Here is a 24,868-nt window from a genome sequence, read left to right as displayed (position 1 = left end):
TATCTGTATTCATTCTGGATTTATACTGATTGCCAGAATCGCCTCTCTAATAGTTGGGAAAGTACTATTGGAAAAGAGGACTTAGCCCACCCGAAGGCTGTCTCTCATGACCACTGAAAAGTTCTTTCCACACAAAAGTACAGAGAAAGGGTCATCTGAAGAGGAGCTGGCCCTGAGGGTCCTCTCTTTAACTGTTAGTGTGCACCTGTTCTTCTGGTGGAGAATGAAGCTTGTCTTCTTTGTCTGCAGGGAGATCTCTGTAACCTGTTGTTGGAGAGAGGGCCTGCTTTTCATCCCAGCCGCCCAGTTAGGTTACACCTGAAATAATCACATAGAAACTGTATTCATTTAAACACTGCTTGACCCATTAGCTCTAACTTCTTATTGGCTAACTCTTACATATTAGTTTAACCCATCTCCATTAATGTATATTGCCATGAGGCTGTGGCTTACTGGCAAAATTCTAACCAGCGTCCATCTCAGGCAGGAGATCCATCGCTTCTTGACTCTGCCCTTCTTCCTCCCAGCATTCAGTTCTGTCCACTCCGCCTACCTAAGTTCTGCCCTATCAGGCCAGCAGTTTCTTTATCCAACTAATGAAAGCAACACATAGACAGAAGGACCTACTACACCAGTAACCCATGTTCTTGTCAGAATCGAGAGTCTAGAGACAACTTGACTTGAAGAACTCCTGTGTCATTAGGAACTGCCATGGATATAGGAAAGGGACTCCACGGGCCAGTGAGAATGCTCAGTGGGTCACAGCACTTGCCACAAAAGCCTGGCAACCCGAGTTCAATCTTCCAAACCCATGTAAAGGTGGAAGGGGAGAACCAGCTCCATAAAGCAGTTCTCTGACCTCCACAGGCACAATATGGCATACACCCTTCACACATATATTGTACAGACACATAATAATAGTGTACTCTTTGTTTTACATTTACTGTGTGTGGTGTTCATGTGTATGAGTGCCTTATTTATTCATTGCTGTTTTGTTTCTTAAGACAGGGTCTCACTATGTAGTTCTGGTTGGCCTGGAGCTCACTATGTAGCCCATGCTTGTCTCAAACTCACAGAGATCTGCCTGCCTCTGCCTCCAGAGTGTTGGGATTAAAGGTGTGCGTGCTCTAAAATATGTATATATATATATATATGTATATATATATGCACATCATGTATGTGTCTAGGGCTTGTAGATGCCAGGAGAGGGCATTGGATCCCCTGGAACTGGCTTTACAGATGGTTGTGGGCCACTCTGTGGGTGCTGAGAACCTAACTAAGGCTAGAAGAGCAGCCAGTGCTCTTAAACACTGAGTCTTCTCTCCAGTCCCATATACATGGCTTTTCCATGCATTGGGGGGACATACGTATGTCTGGCTGTGCATGCACGCATGCGTGTGTGTGTGTGTGTGTGTTTTTGCATGTGAGAGCCCAAAGTGGATGCTGGGGATCATCATTGATTGCTCTTCCTCCTTTTTCATTGAGACAGAACTTTCAATCAAACCCAGAGGTCACTGCTAATATGACTGGCTTATTCTGGGCATCCTGTCTGCCTGCTGGGACTGAAGTTACAGACAGACCCATTAGAGCCACCTAGCATTTATGTGGGTTGCTGGGGATCTGAACTCTGGTCCTCATAGTTGTCAACAAGCCCTCTAACTGCTAAGTCATCTCCTAAGCCACATATATGTGTGTGTGTGTGTGTGTGTGTGTGTGTGTGTATATATATATATACATATATATATATATAAATTTTAAGAGAAGAAAAAAGGAACTCATAAAGCACTTCAGAAATGCAAGGAGTTCTTGTGTGCAAGAAGAACTAGGGCCAATGTGAAGTGTAAGGAGGGATGATGGTAATATTGTTCTCTCCAGGTTCTCTCCAGGTAATATTCCTCTCAAGTAGTAATATTGTTCATCCTAGCAAAGCCTTTTGATGGATAATTTTAGGTTGTTATTAGCGTGTTTGGTCTATCCAGAAGACCGGGTCTCCAAAAAGAATGACAATAATGTCTAATTCCCAGAGACTTCATGAGAGACCGAGTGATCTAGGACACAAAGGGATGAGCCCCATTTGAAGGATCTTGTGTTCTTTAATGAAGGAGCAGTCCCCTGAAGGTCAACCTCCAATTCTGCATTGTTGACTAAAGTGCATCCAATCCTGTTACCCACAGCACAGACTCCATCCTGAACTCCTCAGCTCCCATGGGAAGTCAACCAACTGCCTACTGTGACATTGACACATGGTTCATGGGAAGTAGTTAGGGCTTAGCTGGCTCCAGCAGGAGAGAATGAGAGCGGCCATGTTTTCAGTGAGTTATCGTGTTCCTGTGTTTGTACACACGTGCCTATGGGTGTGCAAAAAGCATCGGTGTCTCTCCCAGCCACTCTCCACTTTTTTATTCTGTCTGTTTGTCCTGTTTAGTGTGTATGTGTGGGCTATGCATGTGTGTACGATCTATTGATTTGTCTCCTAATCCTTTTTTATGGTACAGCAGGTTTGTGGATCTAACTCCTTACTCCCTCCAGCAACTCGGCTAAAATCAACTTCCCAGTTTGAATAAAATTAACCCCGGGGGCAAACAAGTGGCTCGCTGACTCCTGCATCTGGGATGCAGGGAGCCGTCCCAGGGTCTGTGCCATCAGTTTTGGTTGGCTATAAATGTATACTGATGAATTAATTCGTGAAAGAGAAGAGCTTTTGCCCATGTACAATACTCTAATTGTTCACTTTCTAGTTTGCACAGTTGCTGGTGAACTTGGCTTCTGTTGCATGACTGGTGACAATTGTTAAAGAAGGGACATTTGAGATGCTCATCATTTTGAATGATGGCTCCACTGAGCCATTGAAACGGTTGTTTGCTATGTGACCAGGAAGTCCAGATTTTGCTTGGCAGAGCACGCCTTCTGTTTGCTCTTTGGTGCACCTGGTTTGGCATTTTGGTTTAATAGTTACCTCTACATTTATTGTATCAAGCTCATCTGGATTCACCCTTCTGGAACATAAGCTGATATGAGATAGATTATCTATTGGAGGCGTCGGCAGCCATGGGGGTTGCTTGTGTTGTTAGGTGAAGATCCTTAGGAAATTTGCCTCTTTGGGAGATGACTCATTTGGGAAAAAGTCTGCTGTGCAAGCAGGAGGACCCAATTTTGAATTCCCACTTAAAAGCTGCTCAGGGAAGCCTGCTGCTATAACCCCAAAACCAGAGGGTGGGGGCACACAGGTAAATCCATGGAGTTTATTGAAGGGATCAGTTGGACCCCCAACACACACACACACACACACACACACACCTTTTTGATTCTGAGACAATGTTTTTTGTGTAGCCCTGGCTGTCCTGGAACTCCCTCTGTAGACCGGACTGGCCTTGAACTCAGAGATCTGCCTGCCTCTGCCTCCCCAGTGCTGAGATTTAAGGCATGGGACACCACCACCCAGCCACACATGTTTCTTATTTCATGATATGACAGAAAAATAAAAGAGCCAATGCCTTGTTAATAAGTTTGAAGAAAAGAATGTTTAGATATTAGAGGATGGATTTATATGAAACGTTAAATTAGTCTTTTCTATCAAATACAATAAAACGTTTATTTACTACAATTTTACATCATGCAATCTCCTCGACACTGTAACGTTTATATAAATCTTTTAGTGACTCCTACCTTGTAAAATTTATGCAAATTTTTAAATCTTCACCATTTAGTAAATTGTGTGGAAAGCATAAAATATTTTGAGCTTTATTTTAAGTATGAGTGTTTCGCCTGAATGTATGGATGTGTATCACATGTGTGACTGGTCCCCACAGAGGCCAGAAGAGGGTACTGGCTATCAGGGAACTGGAGTTCAGATGGATGTGAGCCATCATCTAGGTCCTAGGAACTGAACCCTGGTCCTCTAGAGGAACACGCACAGTTAACCCTGTGCATCTCCCAGCTGCTATGCAGAACCAGTTAGATTCTCCTCTATTCAAATGTTGCTATGTTCCCAGAACTTGAGCAGCCCACCCCTTCCTGCTTTCCTTCATTTTCTTTGCACCAATTCCTTTCAAACTAAACAACCAACTAGCAAACTGTGAAATCTTTTGCACCAGCCAGTGGGTAAAAGACACAGTCCCTTGGACTTGGATGGAACCAGTTGAATTTTCTGCTTGAGAACTTGCTCTTCATATCTCTGTCAGAAGGGAAGTTTGGTCATGCTGAGCGGCTTTTTGAAACCCTGGACTTATTTCTAGCACAGTCCTTTAAAGTGAGAGCAAACCAGACGGACCTCATCGGTCCCTCCCCGTTGAGCAGAAGGCCACCTTTGCTGCTCACTGAACAGCAGATTGGAACAGGGAGGGAAAAGGTGGGTGAAGTTTTGTCTTAATACCATGTCACGTGGTGGTGGCGCACACCTTTGATCCCAGCACTTGGAAGGCAGAGACAGGCAAGTCTCTGAGTTTGAGACCATGCTGGACTATATGAATCAAGTTCTAGGATAGACAGGGCTATACGAAAGAACCCTTTTTCAAGGAACAAACAAACATACAAAAGCATCAAACAGATGTTAGCAACCTGGGTCCACATGTTGCTTCCAACATTTATGTTGGAGATTTGTTATCTTCTAGGTTGCCTTTAATCTGCTGCTCTCAGCAGGTGAGAACACAGACAAACACACATACCTCGTTCTGGGTCAGGCAATGAAAGGGTGTATGGGAAACTGAGCACCTGGTGTGAGCATCAGAAAGAAGCAGCTGATTTTGGAGGGGTCATTGCAGGAGACAGGCATTGTTCCTGTGATACGCAGAGCTGTTCTTCTGAAGGCCGTCTACAGCCTTTTGCACGACTTTGGTCACGGCTTGTTCTTGGCAAACCAGGATGTCTTGCATTATCGAGTAGCTCAAAGAGTGTACAATAAGGGCCGAGATTGCAAAGGCAATGCATTCCTTCAAGACAGACATAGATCAGATCAGTGGCTCTTCTGTGAGGAACCTGCCTGGCTCTAAACACAGCTTTTGTGTTGGCAGTCACTTCCCCAACTTCCCCCTTATTCTGAATCTGTCTCATCAGGAGGATGAGGAGGAAGAGGAGGAGGAAGAAACTCTTCTCCGTCATCCTGGCCCTCCTCTCTTTCATTTTCCTCTGATAAACACTCTCCTCTGCTGATTGACAGTTCCTAAGCTGTATGCGCTCCTTCTTAGTTCCCTTGCTGTGTCTAACCTAGCATTCTAAAACTGTTTGCCCAGCTTAGATTGTAAAACTTGATTACATGGGAGTCCCAGGCACGGTAGATTGGTTACATTGTTTTCTTAAAGTCAAAATAAATTTAAACACTTTGAGTACACAGTAGTAGCATACTGTGTACATAGTTTTAAATGGTGCAAAGCATATGAACATCTTGCTTACAGGGTTTGGCATAAGTCCAGTTTCTGAAGGCCAGCTGACAAAGCATTTCCAGAAACCGTTCCCACAGCCACTATGACTGAGTGGCATCAGGTTATAAAGGGACGAGCCGAGGAGCTCCAACCACACAGCACAGGTAAGGAAGGAGCAGCAACCCAGCCTGGTGCAGGAGGAGAGGCCAGAGGGGAAGGGAGGATGGGTTGAACCCGATAGAGACTGAACCATGAGGGATGAATGGAGGGGTTTGGAATATGGGGCTTCTCCAGAAGCACCTTTAGACTTTGGGGAGCCCAGGGTAAGGTGACATCATGGGACCTCTTGCTGAGAGCTTAGTTTGAATGCTAGCTCAGCGACACTGGGGGCTCTCAGTGTGGGCATGTGGGTGAAGCCATCGTTGGGTTCTTCTGAAACCTTTGGAGCACATGGGAAAAGAGGGTTCCCAAATGTCCCGTTGTCTCATTCTGGGTATTGGGATCCCTTAGATCTGATGTCTTTTCCTCAGAGCCTTTTTGAAAACATGCCATCTCCCTGTGACTTCCAAGCCCCAGGCTTGTGCCCCAAACCCTCAGGAGCCATGCTGCTGACCTTGGCCCTCCTAGCTGGCCCTGCGTGCAGAGCCCAGAGTGAGTACCTGAGCCTCCTTTGTGGCCTTCACCTCCTCCATCCTGTCCTAGGCATAAGGGCCTCTGAGTGAGGGAGTGACCCTGCATCTTCTTCTGCCTTGCTTTCTCCAGACATACTGGGCAGAAAAGTTGGCACCTATTTCTACATTCCCGGTGAAGATCAGGGTGAAATCAAGGGCATCCGGGTCTACTTAACAATAGCAAAGTGCATCATGGGGTGAGTAGCTTCCGACTCCTGGCTCCCACACTCCCCAGTTGTGCCTGCTCCTGTGGATGGTCTAGATCCCTAACCTGAACTAGCCTACACAGAGCTGGAATGCTCAGGCTTGGGTTAGACTGGACAGTCATCAGGGAGGCAGGCAGAGAGGAACCTCCACCTTTCTGGTTCAGAAAGAATCACAGAGGCTGGAGGGTCCCTTCTCCACATAGTGCTGGTGGCCTTAGTGCTCCTTGGTAGCGACACAAACTGATTCCATGGTCTAAGAGATGTCCCTGCGTCCAGAGGACATGAAATGTGCAGGTCACTCTGCCACTCTAAACCTCTGCTCTGCTGCAGAGAGCCCAGCCTTTCCCCAGGGACAGGCCAGATCGTGACTGTCCTCCCCAGTGTCTGCCTCGTGAGCTCTGGTGTTCTCCTATATGCCGCCATGGCCTTGCGTTCCTGATACCAAGCTTGGTAACTGGAAGCACAGTGCCCAAGGTTAACAGAATTTCAGATGCACGATGAATATTCTTTTAGTGTGTCTCCTGTGCAATATTGAGGTCATCTCAATCCTTAAGAAATCCATGTCAGGTGATGTGGAGAAGGCTGGGCAGATAAAGTGTTTGCTGTGTATGTATGGGGCCCTCGGTTCGGGTCCTCAGAAGCCACATGGAAGCTGAGAGTAGCAGCATGTGCGTTGCAGACATACAGCAGACAGACAGACACACACACACACACACAAGGACAAGCACACATGCTTTCCCCTCCCTTACATCTACAATTCAGTTTGGAAAATATGTATAAACGGTGCTAGGGACTGAAGCTGAGACACCGCCACGCTTGTCTACAGCCATCACTTTCCCGAGACAGGACCTCACTCTGTGTCCCACGTTGGCCTTAAGCTTAGAGTCCTGCAGCCTCGTCCTCACTGCTGCTGGAGAGCATATGGCTCTCCTTTGAAAATGCACTATTGGAGCCTGGGCTGGTGGTCCAGTCCTGTCATCCCAGCTCCCTGGATGCTGATGCTAGAGAGTATCAAACGTGAGGGCAGGTGGTGCTGCAGAGCCACTCGGGCTCAACCTGGACAACTTCTTAAGCCCTGTCTGAATAGAAAGCAAAGAGAGGGTTGGAGCCCAGCATGGTGGCTCATGTCAGTAACGTCAGAACTCAGGGGGCTGAGGCAGGAGGATTTCCACTGTGAAGAAGTTCAAGGAAATTCTGGCTACACGGTGAGATTCTGTTTCAAATAAAATAAAAAGGCAAAAAAGGAAGCAAGCTTAGTGGCTTGCCTAGCACATGTGTGACCCTGGGTTCAGTCTCCCTGACCGCTAAAGAAGGAAGGGCTGGCAAGATGGCTCTGGCAGGGAAAGGTGCGGGCTGGCCAAGTTGGCCTGACTTTGAGTCATGGAACCCACATAGTGGAAGGAGAGAACAAAATCCCTATGGTTCTCCTCTCCCTTCACTAAGACCTTGGCATATGCTACATGAATACAGACACATAAATACACACATACACACATGCTCAAAATAAATAACAAATCAATGTCAAAAATAGTCAAATAAACCATGTAGCATAAAATATACTCACACTGAAAGTTACGACTACTGAAATTATGATTGAACTGGATAGCCTTCCTGCATTTTTTTTATTTTTTTTAAGACAGGGTTTTTTTGTAGCTTTGGAGCCTGTTCTAGAACTAGCTCTGTAGACCAGGCTGGCCTTGAACTCACAGAGATCTACCTGCCTCTGCCTCCCCAGTACTGGGATTAAAGGTGTGCGCCACCACTGCCAGCTCCTTCCTGCATTTTATATGGAGTCTGATTGGATACACATCTCATCTTGCACTAGAAGGAAGAAGCTGGCATTAGCAATGGTCTAGAAGATTGGGGGAGGGGTCATCTTTCTGCTTTGCATCACAGAGCATCTTCCAGGGCCCTCCTGTTCCCCCCGACAACACAAGGAGAGACCTGCCTCTCTGGTCTCTGCCTATGAGTCCATCTCTGCTGTGCTGACCTTAGCGGAGGGGTTCTCACCGTGACTGCTATCTCATTTGGGGCACAGGGGAGGAGGCTCCAGAGGGGTAACTGTGTGTTGGACAGACCCTGCAAAACAGTCAGGCTTAGAGCTAGCTGCAGGGTTAGAGCTAGCTGCAGGCTTAGAGCTAGCTGCCCTGGCACAGACGCCTGAGAGGAGGGATGAGTCTGGAAGATATGGTAGGAAGAACTCCAGGGTGCCATATCAGAGCCGGGCACTTCTGGAGATGGAGCCAGGACAGGGCTGGTTTTGAGGAAGAGCAGGCATTCCTGAGGGTGCGCTGATTGGTGTCCCTCCAGCATCCAGCTGCAGTTCGGCAGTCACTGGAGTGATGTCTACGGGAGCAACTCATTGAATTATAGAGACTTTCAGCTGAAGGACGGAGAGCACGTGATAAAGGTGCATGGCAAAGAGGCAAACTGCCTGTGTTCCCTGACCTTCACTACCAACCAGGGGACCGAGTTTACCTTTGGTTTTAACAGAGGCAAACCATTTGATGACAGTGGAGGTCCAGACAAGCATCTAGTGACTGTCAATGGCATGTATACACCATATATCTGCATCCGGGGGATGGGCTTCAAATGGACACATGGTCCCCAGGATGTGGGCTCCACGCAACTTCCAGGAAATCCAAAGACCAACCTTGACACTTCCAAAAAGAAGAAAGCCGACAAAGACAAGGACAAAGATGACGACGATGACGATGATGACGACGACAACGATGGTGAGAACAGTGATGACGAGGAGGAGGAGGAGGAGGAGGAGGAGGAGGAGGAGGAGGAGGAGGAGGAGGAGGAGGAGGAGGAGGAGGAGGAGGAAGATGAGCAGGAGTAGTAGGGTGCTCAGAGCTCAGTCCTGCATCCTCACACTGCACCTCCTCTCAGCCAAGCTCGCCCACCTGGAGGGACCAGTATACCAGGTGACCCTGGGCAGGAGGAAGCAAAGCCCACACGGCCCTGTGTCTCTGTGTCCAATAAACTCTGTGCATCTATGTGAGCCCGAGTGGTCCTTGTCACCAAATGGGATGGGTTTGAGGTCCCCCAAAGCGTCCTTTTCCTCCCCAACGTTTTGGACCCTACACCTGTGCACTGAGTTAGGATTGCACAGGAAGCCCCTTTGTCAACTCAGCAGGACTGAGGTCCCAGATGAGGGCAGCATCCAGCCACTGCACTGGGCCTGCAAGGAGAGCGCAGTGTGTGCTGACCAGACGGCGGGGACTGGCTTTGCAGTGCTCCCATTTAACTATATTTGAGCAGGTGCTCCTCTCCAGATCACCCCGTTCTCCAGCTGCCTCCGCCTCTCCCTTCTCCGGTCCTACTTACTATCCTCCCTTACAAAGCTAGCTGCCTGTGTAAGCAGTAAGTTGTTACCATTCATTTTTACATGAGGTCACCGGGAGTTCATCAGAGTCAGACAGGAAGGGGGCACTGAGCCCCTCTCCCTAGCTGGTGGCAGGTCTGTTGGAAAGTTACAGTCTGCCATGTGACTAAGCCCAGGGTCAGCAAAGGGGCCGTTTCAAGCCCCAAATTATCCATCAGATGAGGCTCTGTGTCCTAAACCAGTAGCGTGGGGAACTAGGAATGGGGCAAGTCCTAGCCAATGGGAGAAGAGGACAGGAGTTCCTCATGATTGGGGGATTTGAAGAACCATTGTCCTTGCAGGCAGGACGAATCGCAAATTGAAGGTTTTGTGGTTGGGTTGGTGTCCCACCACTGAAATCCTTGCCTGGCTACAGAAGATAGCTGGTCAGGCTCCATACCCCCCATTGCTAGGAGTCTTTCCTAGGATCACCCTCCTCGATTCCAGGGAGTTTCCACTGCATAGGTTTCAACATTCCATAACCCCTCAATTCCAGTTGTCTTTCCCTGTATTCTCCCCCTCCACCCTACCCCTGGCTTGATCCCCCTTGTTCCCATCCCCACAGCCCCAGTCCACCTACAAAATCTATCCTAGTTCCTCCTCCCAGGGAGACCCATGCATCCTGTGGACCCTTATAATTTAGCCTCTCTGGGTCTGTGGATTGTAGCATGGGTATTCTTTATTATTATTAGCTATACCTTATAGCTAATATCCACTTATAAGTGAGTACATGCCATGTTTATCTTTCTGAGGATGATTTTTTTCTAGTTCCATCCATTTGTCTGCAAATTTCATGATGTCACTTTTTAACACCTGAGTAATAGTCCATTGCGTAAATGTACCACATTTTCTTATCCATTCTTTGCCTGCCAGACATCTATGTTGTGTCCAGTTTCCAGTTACTATTAATAAAGCCACAATGGACATAGTTGAGCAAGTGTTCTTTTGTAGAATGGAGCATCCTTCGGGTATATGCCCAGGAGTGGTATAACAGGGTCTTGAGGTAGATTGATTCCCAGTTTATTGAGGAACTCCCATATTGATTTCCATAGTGGTTGTACAGTTTACACTCCCACCAGCAATGGAGAAGTGTTCCCAGCATGAAATGCCACTTGGGTTTTTGATCTTAGACATTCTAACAAACGGAAGATGGAGTAATGAAATAGCCTTCTTCTGGCTGCTGCGGACACCAGGCACACATTTTTAGTCTCAAAAAAAAAAAAAGAAATCTTATTTTATTATATAAAATTTATCTTTATTTTTTAAAATATATTTTACCTGTATTCTAGAATTTTCTATCTCATTTATTATTTGTATTATTACTATTGCTATTTAATTTCTGTAAACAAACATTGGCTCCAAATTATATACATGGTACTTTTTCTTCGTTCTTTTTGAGACAGGGTTTCTCTGTGTAGCTCTGGCTGTCCTGGAACTCACTCTGAAGACCAGGCTGGCCTCGAACTCACAGAGATCCACCTGTCTCTGTGAACGCCACCACCGCCCAGTGACAGAGACTTAAAAGGCAAAGAATGTATGTCTAATCAACATAATACCTTGCATTTTGTTAAGCCTTTTGTTTGGTTTTGTTGATACAAGTTCTCCCTACATAGCCCTGGCTGTCCTGAAACTCACTATGTAGACCAGTTTGGCCTGGAATTCACAGAAATCCACCTGCCTCTGCTTCCTAAGTGCTGGGATTGAAGTGTGTGCCCCAATGCCTGGCCATGTTTTTGTTAACTATATTAGACTTTAACCACTTGGGCAAACTGAGTCATAACAAAGTAAGAATGTGGTGGATTGAGTGAGAATGGCGTTGTTGGAGGAAGCGGGTCACTGGGGGCGAGCTTTGGGGTCTCCAAAGCTCAAGCCTGGCTCAGTGTCCCTCTCTCCTCCTGCTCACCAAGATGTAGAACTCGAGGCTTTTCTCCAGCCCCATGCCTGCCTGCGTCCTGCCATGCTTCCGCCATGACAGTAAAGGGCTAAACCTCTGAAACTAAGTCAGCCCCACCTAAATGTTTTCCTTTATAAGAGTTAGGCCATGGCGTCTCTTCAGAGTAATAGAAACCCTAAGACAGGGAGTTTGTTTAAATTTTTAAAGCTTTTATTGGTTTATGTGTGTGAGTGTTTTGCTTGCGTGTATTTATGTGCACTGTATGTGTGCCTGGTGCCTGCAGCAGCCAGAAGAAGGTGTCAGGAGCCCCAGAACTGGAGGTCTAGATGGTTGGTGCTGGAAACAAACCAAGTCTCAACTTGTTCCCTGTTTGGGTTGAGTCTGGTGGCTAAGACTCAAGGTTTGCCATTCGGTCACATTTGCACAGATATCTTGAAATTTACACTCATTGACCTGAAATACATGATTTTTTTCCATCAATTTGCCATGGGAGGTATTATAATCAAATTGGAGTATCTTTGAGACTCATTTTTTTAATCTTCTGCAAAGTGTGTACCTGCCACGTTGGAGGGAGAGAGGAAGCCATGGGAATTGGCTGGAGACCTCTCCTGACCTAGGCAGGTCCACTGAGTCGAAGACCAGCTCTGCTATGTATGATCTCCTGAGCGTGGCTTGATGAGCCTCGTTTTCCAGGCTAAACACACTTGCAATTCTTCCTTGTGGACCAGTTAAGGCTATGTGAGACCCTATCTCATTCATTCCTACATGAATGAAGAATAAATAAATAATGTCAGATAAGAATGTGGTTTGGTGGGAGAGGACTTGCCTAGCATTCATGAGGCCTGGGATTAATCCCTGACTGCAAGGGAAAGGCCTTCCAGGCAGCCAAGCTTTAAAGGGAGGATAGTGAGCAGGACCAGAGAAGCGAGGGGATGGGGCTGCTGAGGAGAACGGGGTGATCTAGGAGGAGCAGGAGGCCACGCTCTGCTCAAATATAGTTAAATGGGAGCACTGCAAAGCCAGTCCCCGCCATCTGGTCGGCACACACTGCGCTCTCCTTGCAGGCCCAGTGCAGTGCCTGGATGCTGCCCTCATCTGGGACCTCAGTCCTGCTGAGTTGACAAAGGGGTTTCCTGTGCAAACCCTAACTCAGTGCACAGGTGTAGATCCAAAATTTGGGGGAGGAAAAGGAGGCTTCGGGGGACCTCAAACCCATCCCGTTTGGAGACAAGGACCACTCAGGCTCACATACATGCACAGAGTTTATTGGACACAGGGACACAGGGCCTTTGCTTCCTCCTGCCCAGGGTCACCTGGTATACTGGTCCCTCCAGGTGGGCAAGCTTGGCTGAGGATGCAGGGCTGAGCTCTGAGCAGCCTAGGGCGATGGTCCTCCCTGTCTGGACCTTAGTTCCCTTTGTTCACACTGCCATCTTTGCAGGCTCCCTTGCTGCCTTCACTCACCATTGTCATCGCTGCCCTTGTCGTTGCTGTTATGAGCGTTTTCTCTGTCGTTGCTTTCATCTTCATCGCTGCCCCCCACCATCCTCTTTGGCATCACACAAACTGACCATCGGGTCTTCTGGCTTCCCCGAGATCGAATCTTCAGGGCTGTGTCCCCACTTGAAGTTCAGTGCGGTGATGCAAGTACCAGACAAGTACTTGCCCTCGATGGTCAGGGCATGCTTGCCTGAGCCACGAGTGACTCGAAGGGGAAAATAGTCCCTCTCAGTACCCAAAGTGGCTTTGCACCCATTGCTGGTCACCAAATGCAGGTAACGCACACAAATGCCGTCGTTAGTGCCCGCAGCAATCACACGCTCACCCTTACTCAGCGGTACTTCTGCTGATTTGATGACTGAGCTCAGTAGATGGGACTCCACTGTTCACCAAACAGCAGCTGGATGCTGGGGAGAGAGAGACCCAGTCAAAGTGCTGTGTGCTTAGGAGCACCAGCTCTTTCCTGAAGTTGTGCGCTGTCCTGGTTCCCAGCCTATACTTCAGTCTCCAGATGACGTGTATCACTTGATATTCTGACTTGTTAGCCTGCCCTGTAGCCTGTGGTACCTTCACACCTCTGCGTCTTGGGGACACATCTCTCCCCATGAGTGATCAGAGTCTGGCCCATGTCAGGCATCTATGTGTACGGCTCTGCCACTGCAGCTCATCCTGAGCCTGAATCTTTTTTTGTCTGCACAACTCAATTTCCCTCTGGACCTCCTCCCTTGTCGGCCTCAAATGAGTCATCAACCACCACTGAGACCTTTCTGCTCAGGCCAGGAGACCAGAGATGGACCTTGACCTGAGTGGCAGGTGGTTCCGGGGGACGGAAACCAGTGAGACCAGGTCTGCTCCCTTGGTTGTCCATGTAGGTGTGTGTGTCCCATGGGCCTTATGGAGGTCTAAAAGGGAACTTTTGGAAATTTATTCTCTCCTTCTTCCGCATGGGTCAGGTGGATCACATTCAGGTCAGGAAGGACGGCCAGCACTGTCACCTACGGAGCCATCTTGCCACCCTTCACTATCTTAGTGGCAGTGGGGATCAAAGCTGGGGTTCACACGTGCTAGACAAGCCACTCAGGTATGCGCAGTCTCACCTCCCCACGCTGACTCTGTCTGTCGCCTTCACTGTTTCTTTTGACCTTTCTTTTGTTTTCTTTAAAACATGGTCTCACTCTGTAGCCAGGATTTCCTTGAACTTCTTCACGGTGGAAATCCTCCTGCCTCAGCCCCCTGAGTTCTGACGTTACTGACATGAGCCACCATGCTGGGCTCCAACCCTCTCTTTGCTTTCTATTCAGACAGGGCTTATGAAGTTGTCCAGGTTGAGCCCGAGTGGCTCTGCAGCACCACCTGCCCTCACGTTTGATACTCTCTAGCATCAGCATCCAGGGAGCTGGGATGACAGGACTGGACCAGCCCAGGCTCCAATAGTGCATTTTCAAAGGAGAGCCATATGCTCTCCAGCAGCAGTGAGGACGAGGCTGCAGGACTCTAAGCTTAAGGCCAGCGTGGGACACAGAGTGAGGTCCTGTCTCGGGAAAGTGATGGCTGTAGACAAGCGTGGCAGTGTCTCAGCTTCAGTCCCTAGCACCGTTTATACATATTTTCCAAACTGAATTGTAGATGTAAGGGAGGGGGGAGCATGTGTGCTTGTCCTTGTGTGTGTGTGTCTGTCTGTCTGTCTGCTGTATGTCTGAAATGTACATGTGCCTGCTCTCAGCTTCCATGTGGGTTCTGGGGACTCAAACCAAGGGCCCCATACACACACAGCAAACACTTTATCTGCCCAGCCTTCTCCACATCACCTGACATGGATTTCTTAAGGATTGAGATGACCTCAATATTGCACAGGAAACACACTAAAAGAATATTCATCGTGCATCTGAAATTCTGTTAACCTTGGGCACTGTGCTTCCAGTTACCAAGCTTGGTACTGGGAATGCAAGGCCATGGCGGCATATAGGAGAACACCAGAGCTCACGAGGCAGACACTGGGGAGGACAGTCACGATCTGGCCTGTCCCTGGGGAATGACTGGGCTCTCTGCAGCAGAGCAGAGGTTTAGAGTGGCAGAGTGACCTGCACATTTCATGTCCTGAGATGCAGGGACATCTCTTAGACCATGGAATCAGTTTGTGTCGCTACCAAGGAGCACTAAGGCCACCAGCACTATGTGGAGAAGGGACCCTCCAGCCTCTGTGATTCTTTCTGAACCAGAAAGGTGGAGGTTCCTCTATGCCTGCCCCCGATGACTGTCCAGTCTAACCCAAGCCTGAGCATCCCAGCTCTGTGTAGGCTAGTTCAGATCAAGCTGGAGAAGCAGAGGCCAAGAGGATGCTGGGAAATAAAGTGGTTGTGTATCCAGGTAATCAATCCTCTAAGGGATCCAGTCAATGAGCCATGAAGGTGGGTACCACCTAGGAGTGCTGCAGGGATGCTAGGAGCTAGAGTGCTACTCACCCAACGTATCCATAAAAACTCAAGAAGACCCGGATGCCCTTGAGTTCACCCTGATCCTCACCGCGAACGTAGAAATAGGTACCGATTTTATTGCCCAGTATGTCTGGAGAAAGCAAGGCAGAAGAAGATGCAGGGTCACTCCCTCACTCAGAGGCCCTTACGCCTAGGACAGGATGGAGGAGGTGAAGGCCACAAAGGAGGCTCAGGTACTCACTCTGGGCTCTGCACGCGGGGCCAGCTAGGAGGGCCAAGGTCAGCAGCATGGCTCCTGAGGGTTTGGGGCACAAGCCTGGGGCTTGGAAGTCACAGGGAGATGGCATGTTTTCAAAAAGGCTCTGAGGAAAAGACATCAGATCTAAGGGATCCCAATACCCAGATTGAGACAACGGGACATTTGGGAACCCTCTTTTCCCATGTGCTCCAAAGGTTTCAGAAGAACCCAACGATGGCTTCACCCACATGCCCACACTGAGAGCCCCCAGTGTCGCTGAGCTAGCATTCTAACTAAGCTCTCAGCAAGAGGTCCCATGATGTCACCTTACCCTGGGCTCCCCAAAGTCTAAAGGTGCTTCTGGAGAAGCCCCATATTCCAAACCCCTCCATTCATCCCTCATGGTTCAGTTTCTATCGGGCTCAACCCATCCTCCCTTCCCCTCTGGCCTCTCCTCCTGCACCAGGCTGGGTTGCTGCTCCTTCCTTACCTGTGCTGTGTGGTCGGAGCCCCTCGGCTCGTCCCTTTATACCCAGTCATAGTGGCTGTGGGACCTCCATGGTCCCGCCCTTGGCAGGGTTTCCTGCAGAACATGGGGATCTATCCAATACATCCTAGGACACTATTTGTGTTCCCCTTCACTGCTTTTGAACAAATGAACCCCAGAGTCCGTGCTGTTCTCTGCAAATGCAGGGGACAGCCTGTTGGATCTCACCAGGGCACAGGGAGGTTTCACAGCTGAAAGAGGGGTTATGAGGTCACACTTGGTAATTTTTATAAATCCAGGCCAACCAGGTTCCCAAAGCCACAAAATACATTTTTCTCAAGCAGATGAGATGTGCAGAGTCCTGAGCACACGTGGCAGGGGACAGCAGATTCGTCCTGCCCCTGACTTCCCAGAGATGGATGGGTCCAGGTCTGGGACCTGGAGACTATGCAGCATAGGCCCCAGCTCCCTTCCTTTCATTGGTTGTTACCTGAGACCTTATCAGAGTCTTCACTTAAAATACCTGCTTCATGCATGCTCCTTCCAAACAATACTCAGAGCATCTTCGGCCAGCTGAGCAGCCAGCGTTCTAAACACAGCCTTGGTTCTCCAGGCAGCTCCACGGCCGGCGTCACTACAGTCCCATTTTACAGCTAAGACAACGAGGTACCAAGCAGTTTAGCCCTGGTGTGTCAGCCTCAACTCGGTACCCACAGATTTTTTTTTCTGCCTCCACTTTTCTAGAATACAAGCCTCATCCTCTAGGTTCCCAGAAAGTCTGGCCTCGGGTTGGGCAGCTGTGTCAGTGTGGCCAACTCTGCCATGGCACCCATCCTGAGTCTGAATCTTTTTCAGGGTCTGTCCAGCTCATATTTTCCCCTTTGGAAGCTTTCCCTTTTCACCCCAAATGAGGCCACAGCTACACTGAGACCTCTCTGCTCAGGTCAGTAGACTAGAGATGGTCCTTGACCTAAGTGGTCAGGTCATTCTGTGGGACCAACAAGACAGAATCCACTCTTCCTGATGCTGTCTGGTGGGAGCTAGAGGGCCCTGGCAGCTGTTCTACCAAACAAAGAGAGAGGTCCCCTCTCCACCCTGTCTAGACTTTTCCTACCCCCAAGTTTTGTTGTTCTTGCTAGCTCAGATGTATCCTAAATTGGCCTCCTTATGAAATGTAGGACGGATATCCAATTCAATTGAATTTTAGATAAACAATGCAGAATTCTTCTGTGTGAGCATAGCCCAAGCTTATATATATATATATATATATGCTATTTGCTTATATTTTGCACATTGATAATTGTATGGGGGTACGTTGTGCCATGGCATGCTTGCAGAGGTCAGAGGTCAACTTCCTGAAGTCAGTTCTTTCCACCACGTAGGCTCAGGTATCAACTCAGACTGCCAAGCTTGGCAGCGAGCCCTTACCCACTGAGCCATTCCAGGCAATCGCCTACTTATTCTGAAGTTCTGGGAGTTGTATAGAGCCTGACACATGCTATCTATCTACCTGCCTGCCTGTCTATCTATCTATCTATCTATCTATCTATCTATCTATGTACCTACTTACCCACATATCTGTCTGTCTGTTTGTCTTTTAAACAGGATCTCACTCTGAAACCCAAATTGGGCTTGAACTTCTTCATGGTGGAAATCCTCCTGCCTCAGCCCCCTGAGTGCTGGCATGAGCCACTATGCCAGGCCCCAATCCTCTTTTTACTTTCCAGGTTGATCCTGAAATGACTCTGTAGCCAAGTTGGTATTGATTTGTGATCCTCTTGTCCAAGCCTCCTAGGGCACAAGAGGACTGGACCACAAGCCAGGCTCCAAACCTTGTGTTTTTAAAGTGTAGCTATGTTGCCTGCCTGTAACCTCCAGCACTTGTGAGGATGAAATGGAACAATTCCAAGCTTAAGGCTAGCCTGGGTTACATAGTGAGACCCTGTCTCACAAAACTGAAGATTGTAAACATAGCACAAAATTAAAATATTCCTTCACTGTATTACTGAAGTGTGTGCATGCACACACGTGTGTGAGCACATACATGTTACATATGCATGTGACTCTGTGGAGATTGTAGCAGGACACTGAGCGTCTTCCTTTATCTGTATCCTCCTTATTGCCGGGTGATGTGTCTCTGAGCATCCAGCTGTGTGCCTGGGCTGACCAGAGCGCTCTCAGGATCTCCCTGCCTACTGAGGTTACAGACACCCATAGCTGCTCAGGAATTTGTTAACCCAAGTGCTGGGTGTCCCAGGTTAGTGGAGGAACTGCTCTTACTCATGGGCCCTTCTCACCAGCCCCCTATCCCCGCCTTCTTTTTTGAGGCAGGGTCACTGAACCTGGGGCTTTCTATTTTGGCTAGAATCTGGCCAGCAAACCCATAGGATCTATCTGCCTCTGCCCCTATGGCATTAGGGTTCCTGATGTACCCATCTTTTATGTGGGTGTTGGAAGACCACAGAGGTTGCAGTCTATCATGGCCAAGAAATTTTTTCCCAAAAGCTCAGCGACATAGAGACTCCCTCCCTCCCCAGTGAGAACGTCCCTGGGCCTGAAGGCTGTCTCTGGGTGGAAGCCTGATATATCTTCAGCTGGACCCTTGGCACAGATTCCTGCTAGAAGACTTGTGCTCGGGGATCTGCTGTGGGCCCTGCTACCTCAGAGGAAGGCTTGAGATAGGAACGTGTCACACAGTGCTGACTTAGGGTTTGTCCCCAGGCTCCTCAATCTGTACTCTAGAACAAAGTTGAGCTGGTTCACTGACGGCTGTCTCCCAGGGGCTGTCTCCATCCTACCCACAGCCATCTAAACCCTGTTCCCTGCTTCTACTCCCTCCACCCTTGTGGACCAAGGCAAACATAGCCCCAAAGAAGAAGCAAAGCCACATGTCGGTGCTGGGCATCCAAACTTAGGGCCTCATATTTATACAGCAAGCAATTTTCTCCCTGAACTGTCTCCTCAATACCCCCGGCATTCACTTTTTAAAGGATGAGGAGATGCTGAATTTGTAGAGGCCCAGACACCTTTAAAGTGTGTTCGTTGTTTATCTGCAGTTTGATTAACCTGGGGGGGACTATGCTCGTATTTGCCAAACTTGATAGCAGAAACCCAAGACCCTTACGATGCTGTAGGAGAAAGTCCAAGCCCTAGAGGTAGAAACTGGTGACAACAGCCAGAACCTGGCCTGTTCCAGGGGACTGGCTGCCCTTTCTGGAGCAGAGTAAAGGTCCAGAGGAAACAGGAGACCGGGGTCTGCACACATGGGGTCTGCGTTGCTCTCCCCGTGTATGAGCAATTTCTGTCACTACCAAAAGGCCCTAAAGCTGCCAGGACTATCTGAAAGAGGACCTTCCAGCTTCTGTGATCCCTCCTGAACCAGTTCTTCCCCACCTGCCTCCCTGAAGGCCATGGGCTGGCTCAGGCCAGACTGCAGAGCTGAAGACCAAGAGAACACTGGGTAAAGTGGGGGTCTGAGAGAATCTTGTAAGTAGACAAGCCACAAGAGGTGGGCACAGCCAGGCCATGCTACAGAAGCCGGGGAGCTATCACCCTGCTCACTGCCCCCACCCCGCCATGATGTCCTCGTAACCCAGGAAGACATGGATGGCCTGGGTTTCCACCCCGCTCTTCTCCTCTGGTTGTCCTGCATCTCTGAAGGAAGGGAGACAGAAACCAAGGCATTAAGAGAGCTCAGTCAGTCCCTCACCTTCAGACGTCGCTTTGCCTAGATCAGGCCGTGGGAAGTCGGGGTTGCACACCAAGTGTGAGAATTCACCCTGAGGTCCGCAGATGGGGCCAGCAAGGACAGCCAAGGTCAGCAACAGCAGCAGGGCTCCGGAGGATGCGGGTGCCACAGGGAGATGCTCTGCGGCAAAGACTAGGGGTATAGGAGGTCTCCAGGCCTATACTGAGACAGGGAACATTTGGGAACTCTCTTTTTCCACAGTCGCAAAAGGCTTCAGAAAAGCCAGGAATGGCTTCACCCACATGCCCACACTGAGAGCCCCCAGTGTTGCTGAGCTAGCTTTCTAACTAAGCTCTCAGCAAAAGGTCCCATGATGTCACCTTACCCTGGGCTCCCTAAAGTCTAAAACTTCTCCTGGAGAAGCCCCGTGTTCCAAACCTCTCCATCTGTCCCTCATGGTTCAGACTCTAGATGGTTCAACCCATCCTCCCTTCCCCTCTGGCCTCTCCTCCTGCACCAGGCTGGGTTGCTGCTCCTTCCTTACCTGTGCTGTGTGGTCTGAGCCCCTTGGCTCATCCCTTTATACCCTGATGCCACTCAGCCATATGTATATTTTTTTAAATATTTATTTATTTATTATGTATACAATATTCTGTCTGTGTGTAAGCTTGAAGGCCAGAAGAGGGCGCTAGACCTCTTTACAGATGGTTGTGAGCCACCATGTGGTTGCTGGGAATTGAACTCAGGACCCTTGGAAGAGCAGGCAATGCTCTTAACCACTGAGCCATCTCTCCAGCCCCCCATATGTATATTTTGTGGGACATTGGTTCCACCACGGGAGGAAAGTGGGGGTGTACCCAGGACACTGGGGTCACAGAAATCCTGTCCACAGTCTCTGAACAATTGAGCCCACCATCCAGTCCATGCCCTGTCAATATGCTGTGCCCTAGAGAACCTCAGCCAGGGCATCGGAAGGCTTCAGAACTAGGGAGAGAAGAGGTCACACTTGGTGAGTTCACAAACCAGGCAAAGCAAGGGCCCAAGGCCAAGGGATCCCATGTTTGTCCCAAGCACATGAGATGTGTAGAGTCAGAGGCCCAAGTCCTTCTGTGATGACATCCTCAAGGATTGGAGACCACGCGTGAAGGACACTTACAACCCTCTCCTCCCTCCACTGGGTCTTGTCTGAGTTCCGTTGTACCATCAGCTCCCCCTCCCATAGCTCCTCTTGCCAGCTCCCACTGGCTGGCCAGGGAAACAGCAGCACAGGAGCCCAGGGAAAGAAACCAGGAAAAGGTACCCGGGGCTGTTGACATGGGCTGGGTCGGAGCCAGGCCAGGAAGCCTCACCTTCAGGTTTGCTATCACTGAGTCCATCTTTGTTTGGGCAGGGCAGCTTCCTGGGAAGAAGAGGAAGGGCTGGGAGCTGGTCTGGGGATTTGTGTGGATCAAGGAGGGAGACGGTATTATTTGCCCATTGCGGATCCAAACAAAGGAGGAGACATTTATTTCATTGAACAGATGCGCAAACAAGCCCCACAGAAGGGAGGCGTGGACTCGGTTCCTCCTTGGACACCAGGCTGTACCAATACCTTCTTCCAGCTTGGTTTTGAAGAGTTAGAACCCAGCAGCCACCTGATCTCCACTGGCCAGTTGGGCCACTGTCACCATCAAAGGGCTCCGTTATGGCTCCATCAAAGGGCTCAGTTATGTTTCCCAAGTACTGCAGACCCTGGTCAGCCCCAGAGAACTAGTCTGAAAGACTTCCCCCAAGGCCGCAGGTTAGTGATGAATATTTGCCGCTCCCTTTAAGGAAGGGCCAGCTCCTGCAGGCCAGGCTGGGAGGACCCGTGTGCAGACCAGTGAACCCCGGGAGGCCTCATGTCTGAGAGGGAATCTGAATTTGAACTTGTCCAGGGAATTGGAGATTTCACAGAGCATGAGACTTCGGCCTAGACGGCGTTTGGGCCGTGATACCGTGGGATGTTGCTGCCCTCTAGTGGAGAGAGTCAGAGATGCGGGAATACACGCGGCTGTGCCAGGCTCAGGCCCATTCTCATCGCAAAGGAGAACGAACCCCTTGTCTCACATCTTTAAGCCAAGGACAAGAATCCCTGACCTAAAGGGTGGACTAGGAAAGAAGCGGGCACATAACCAAGATAGCACGGGACTTGGTAAAAACGTGGCTCTGCAGAGTGTGACTGGGGCTCTGGAGCCTGCCCAAGTCCTCTCCCATCCTGCTCAGGAACCCAGGGGAAAGTTAGCTGTGTCCGAGGGCTCCAAACCTAAGAGCTCCCGGATTGTTCTTCCCATAGACCTTATGACCCTGGCCCCCAGTCTCTCTGGGGTCATCCAAATCCATTTATACATTGTGAGAGTTTAGCAAATACGTTTCTATCATAGGAAGCATACCAGTAAATTCTTTATTTAAAAAAAGATAATGTACTACTTAACCCATCTTATTTTGTATTTAATTAACTTAAAATATATTTTTTATCTTACATATATTTGCACGTCTTGTATGTTTAGACGTCAGAAGAGGTCCTCAGATCCTCTGGAGTTACAGATGGTTGTTACTGCAAGAGCAGTAAGTACTCTCAACCAATGGGCCATAGCTCCAGCCCCTATTTAATTAATTCTATTCATTTATCATTTTTTTTGAAACATTGTCAACATGTAGCCCAGGCTAGCCTAAAACTTAGGGCAATCCTTCTGCCTCGACTTCCCAATACCGGGATTACAGGTGCGAAGCCCCATGCCTGGATCATTTAAAGCATCTTAAGTGTGCACCGCTGTGCACCGTTGTGCTGTGCTGCGCTGTGCTGTGCACCGTTGTGCTGTGCTGTGCTGTGCTGTGCACCGCTGTGCTGTGCTGTGCTGTGCACCGCTGTGCTGTGCTGTGCACCGTTGTGCTGTGCACCGCTGTGCTGTGCTGTGCACCGCTGTGCTGTGCTGTGCTGTGCTGTGCACCGTTGTGCTGTGCTGCGCTGTGCTGTGCACCGCTGTGCTGTGCTGCACTGTGCACTGCTGTGCACCGCTGTGCTGTGCTGTGCTGTGCTGTGCGCCGCTGTGCGCCGCTGTGCTGTACTGTGCTGTGCGCCGCTGTGTGCCGCTGTGCTGTGCTGTGCAGCCTTCAACTGGCTCTGGGACTTTTCATTTTCCCATGTGGAGCTCAGTCACCACCCTCCACACTCCATCGCGTTTCTGTTTAATGAGGCATTTTTATTTTACGAGTGTTTGAGTTCTTAACCGTCTGACCTTTACACAAGGATGGCTTCTGCCTTATTGCATGCTGCCGTTCATGTTTTGTCTAGCACCTTGGGACCTGATTGTCCTACCTTCTTTAGACCTCATTATTCAACTGTATCTTCCTGTTCAGGGTTTGTCAACTTTATTCAGGTTATAACAATAAAAGGCGTGTGTGAGTCAGGTGTGGTGAGCACACACGTAATCCCAGCACTCGGTGGGCCAATGTGGGAAGGGCTGAGCTCAAGATGAGCCTGGGCACAGAGTGAGACCCTGGGTCAAAAGGCAAAACAAATTGGCAGTGGTGGCGCATGCCTTTAATCCCAGCACTTGGAAGGCAGAGACAGGCAGATCTCTGTGAGTTCAAGGCCAGCCTGGTCTATCAAGTAAGTTTCAAGACAGGCTCAAAGCTACACAGAGAAACCCTGTCTCAAAAAAACAAAACAAAACTCTCTGTGAGTTCGAGACCAGCCTGGTCTACAGAGCTAGTTCCAGGACAGGCTCCAAAGCCACAGAGAAACCTTGTCTCGAAACCCCCCCCCCCAAAAAAAAAAGGGACGAAGCATTGACATAGGTCTAATACAGATAACCACTATGCCAANAAAAAAAAAAAAAAACAAAGAACCATAGCTGTGACCACAGTGCAGTTAGACAGCTTTTAGTAAACCACTATACCCCGTAAAAGTGAAAAGTCAACTTCTCAAAGCTTCTCCTGACATTCAATGTCCCCATCCTGAGTCCCAAGGAGCCACCAACATGTTTTCTGTCACCGCTGACTGATTTTGCCACCTCTAAGTTGTGTGTGTGTGTGTGTAGTCACCAGGAGTCAGTCTTGTATCTGTATTCCTTCACTTGATGATGAGTTTCCCGAATTCTTCTGTTTTGTATCTACCTACCTTGCCTGCCACTGAAACAAAACATTCTCACAGAAGTAACTTGGAAGAAAGGGTTTGTTCTTGCTCACAGATCAAAGTCTGTTGTGGGGCAGTCAAGGGACCAAGGATTTGAAGCAGTTGGTCAAATCCCATCCACAACAAGGAGCAGAGCGCTATCAACACAAGATGCTCCTCAGTTTCCTGTCTCTGTTTTAGACAGTCTGGAAAAGCCCTGTTCAGGGAATGGCACCACCCACAGTGGGCAAGTCTTCCCATACCAGCTAGCATGATGAAGATCATCAGAGGCTTGTCTCCCATCTCCCCGGTGACTCTGGACTCCACTCGCTTGTCCCCTGAGGTTATCCAACATTTGTAGTCTGTGTGCTTTTTTATTTTTGACTCACTTTTTAGTTGCTTTACCAAGTGATGAACATTTGGGCTGTTTGTTGGGGGGGGGCTATTAAACTCCTGGGGGGCAGAAGTTTTTGTTCTTGATGCCTCATTGTTGTAGGAAGGCCACCTGTTTATCCCCAGCTGCCAAGACTCAAAATAACCACACAGAAACTGTATTAATTAAATCGCTGCTTGGCCCATTAGCTCTGGCTTCTTATTGGCTAACTCTTACATCTTAATTTAACCCATTTCTATTCATCTGTGTAACGCCACGTGGTTGTGGCTTACCAGTTAGAGTTCCAGCAGCTGCTGAAGACTCCGCCTTCTTTCTCCCAGCATTCAGTTTAGTTTTCCCTGCCTACCTATATTGTGCCCCGCGCAGGCCTAAGACAGTTTCTTTGTTAACCAATGGTATTCACAGCACACAGCGGCAACGCTATATCAGCTCATTGTGTGAGTGGAAACATTTAAAACAAACTCCCAGCAAGGCATGGTGCTGCACACCTGTG

General features: G+C 48.9%; 1 protein-coding gene across 1 annotated transcript; it reads left to right on the top strand.

Annotated features, from left to right (window-relative positions):
- Positions 1-5,899: 5,899 nt before the first annotated feature.
- Positions 5,900-9,079, top strand: LOC126497874 (prostatic spermine-binding protein-like). The gene is made up of 3 exons (XM_050136073.1): positions 5,900-6,008; positions 6,120-6,225; positions 8,545-9,079. Exons 1-3 carry the CDS (start codon positions 5,903-5,905, stop codon positions 9,077-9,079), a joined length of 747 nt encoding a protein of 248 aa, XP_049992030.1. The 5' UTR covers positions 5,900-5,902.
- The last annotated feature ends 15,789 nt before the right edge of the window (positions 9,080-24,868 follow it).

Source organism: Alexandromys fortis, unplaced genomic scaffold (genome assembly GCF_014885135.2).
Source record: "Alexandromys fortis isolate MF-2015 unplaced genomic scaffold, M_Fortis_MF-2015_v1.1 scaffold_29, whole genome shotgun sequence".
In the NCBI taxonomy this organism is placed as follows: Eukaryota; Metazoa; Chordata; class Mammalia; order Rodentia; family Cricetidae; genus Alexandromys; species Alexandromys fortis.
Note: the sequence above shows the minus strand (reverse complement) of the source record. Positions and strands in the feature narration are given on the sequence as shown.

Bases quoted from the DNA above. Each gene is read 5' to 3' on its own strand.
- LOC126497874 (XM_050136073.1), top strand. From the start codon at position 5,903: ATGCCATCTCCCTGTGACTTCCAAGCCCCAGGCTTGTGCCCCAAACCC. The intron at 6,009-6,119 runs GTGAGTACCTGA...TGCTTTCTCCAG, and splicing joins CCCTGCGTGCAGAGCCCAGA to ACATACTGGGCAGAAAAGTT. The intron at 6,226-8,544 runs GTGAGTAGCTTC...GTGTCCCTCCAG, and splicing joins ATAGCAAAGTGCATCATGGG to CATCCAGCTGCAGTTCGGCA.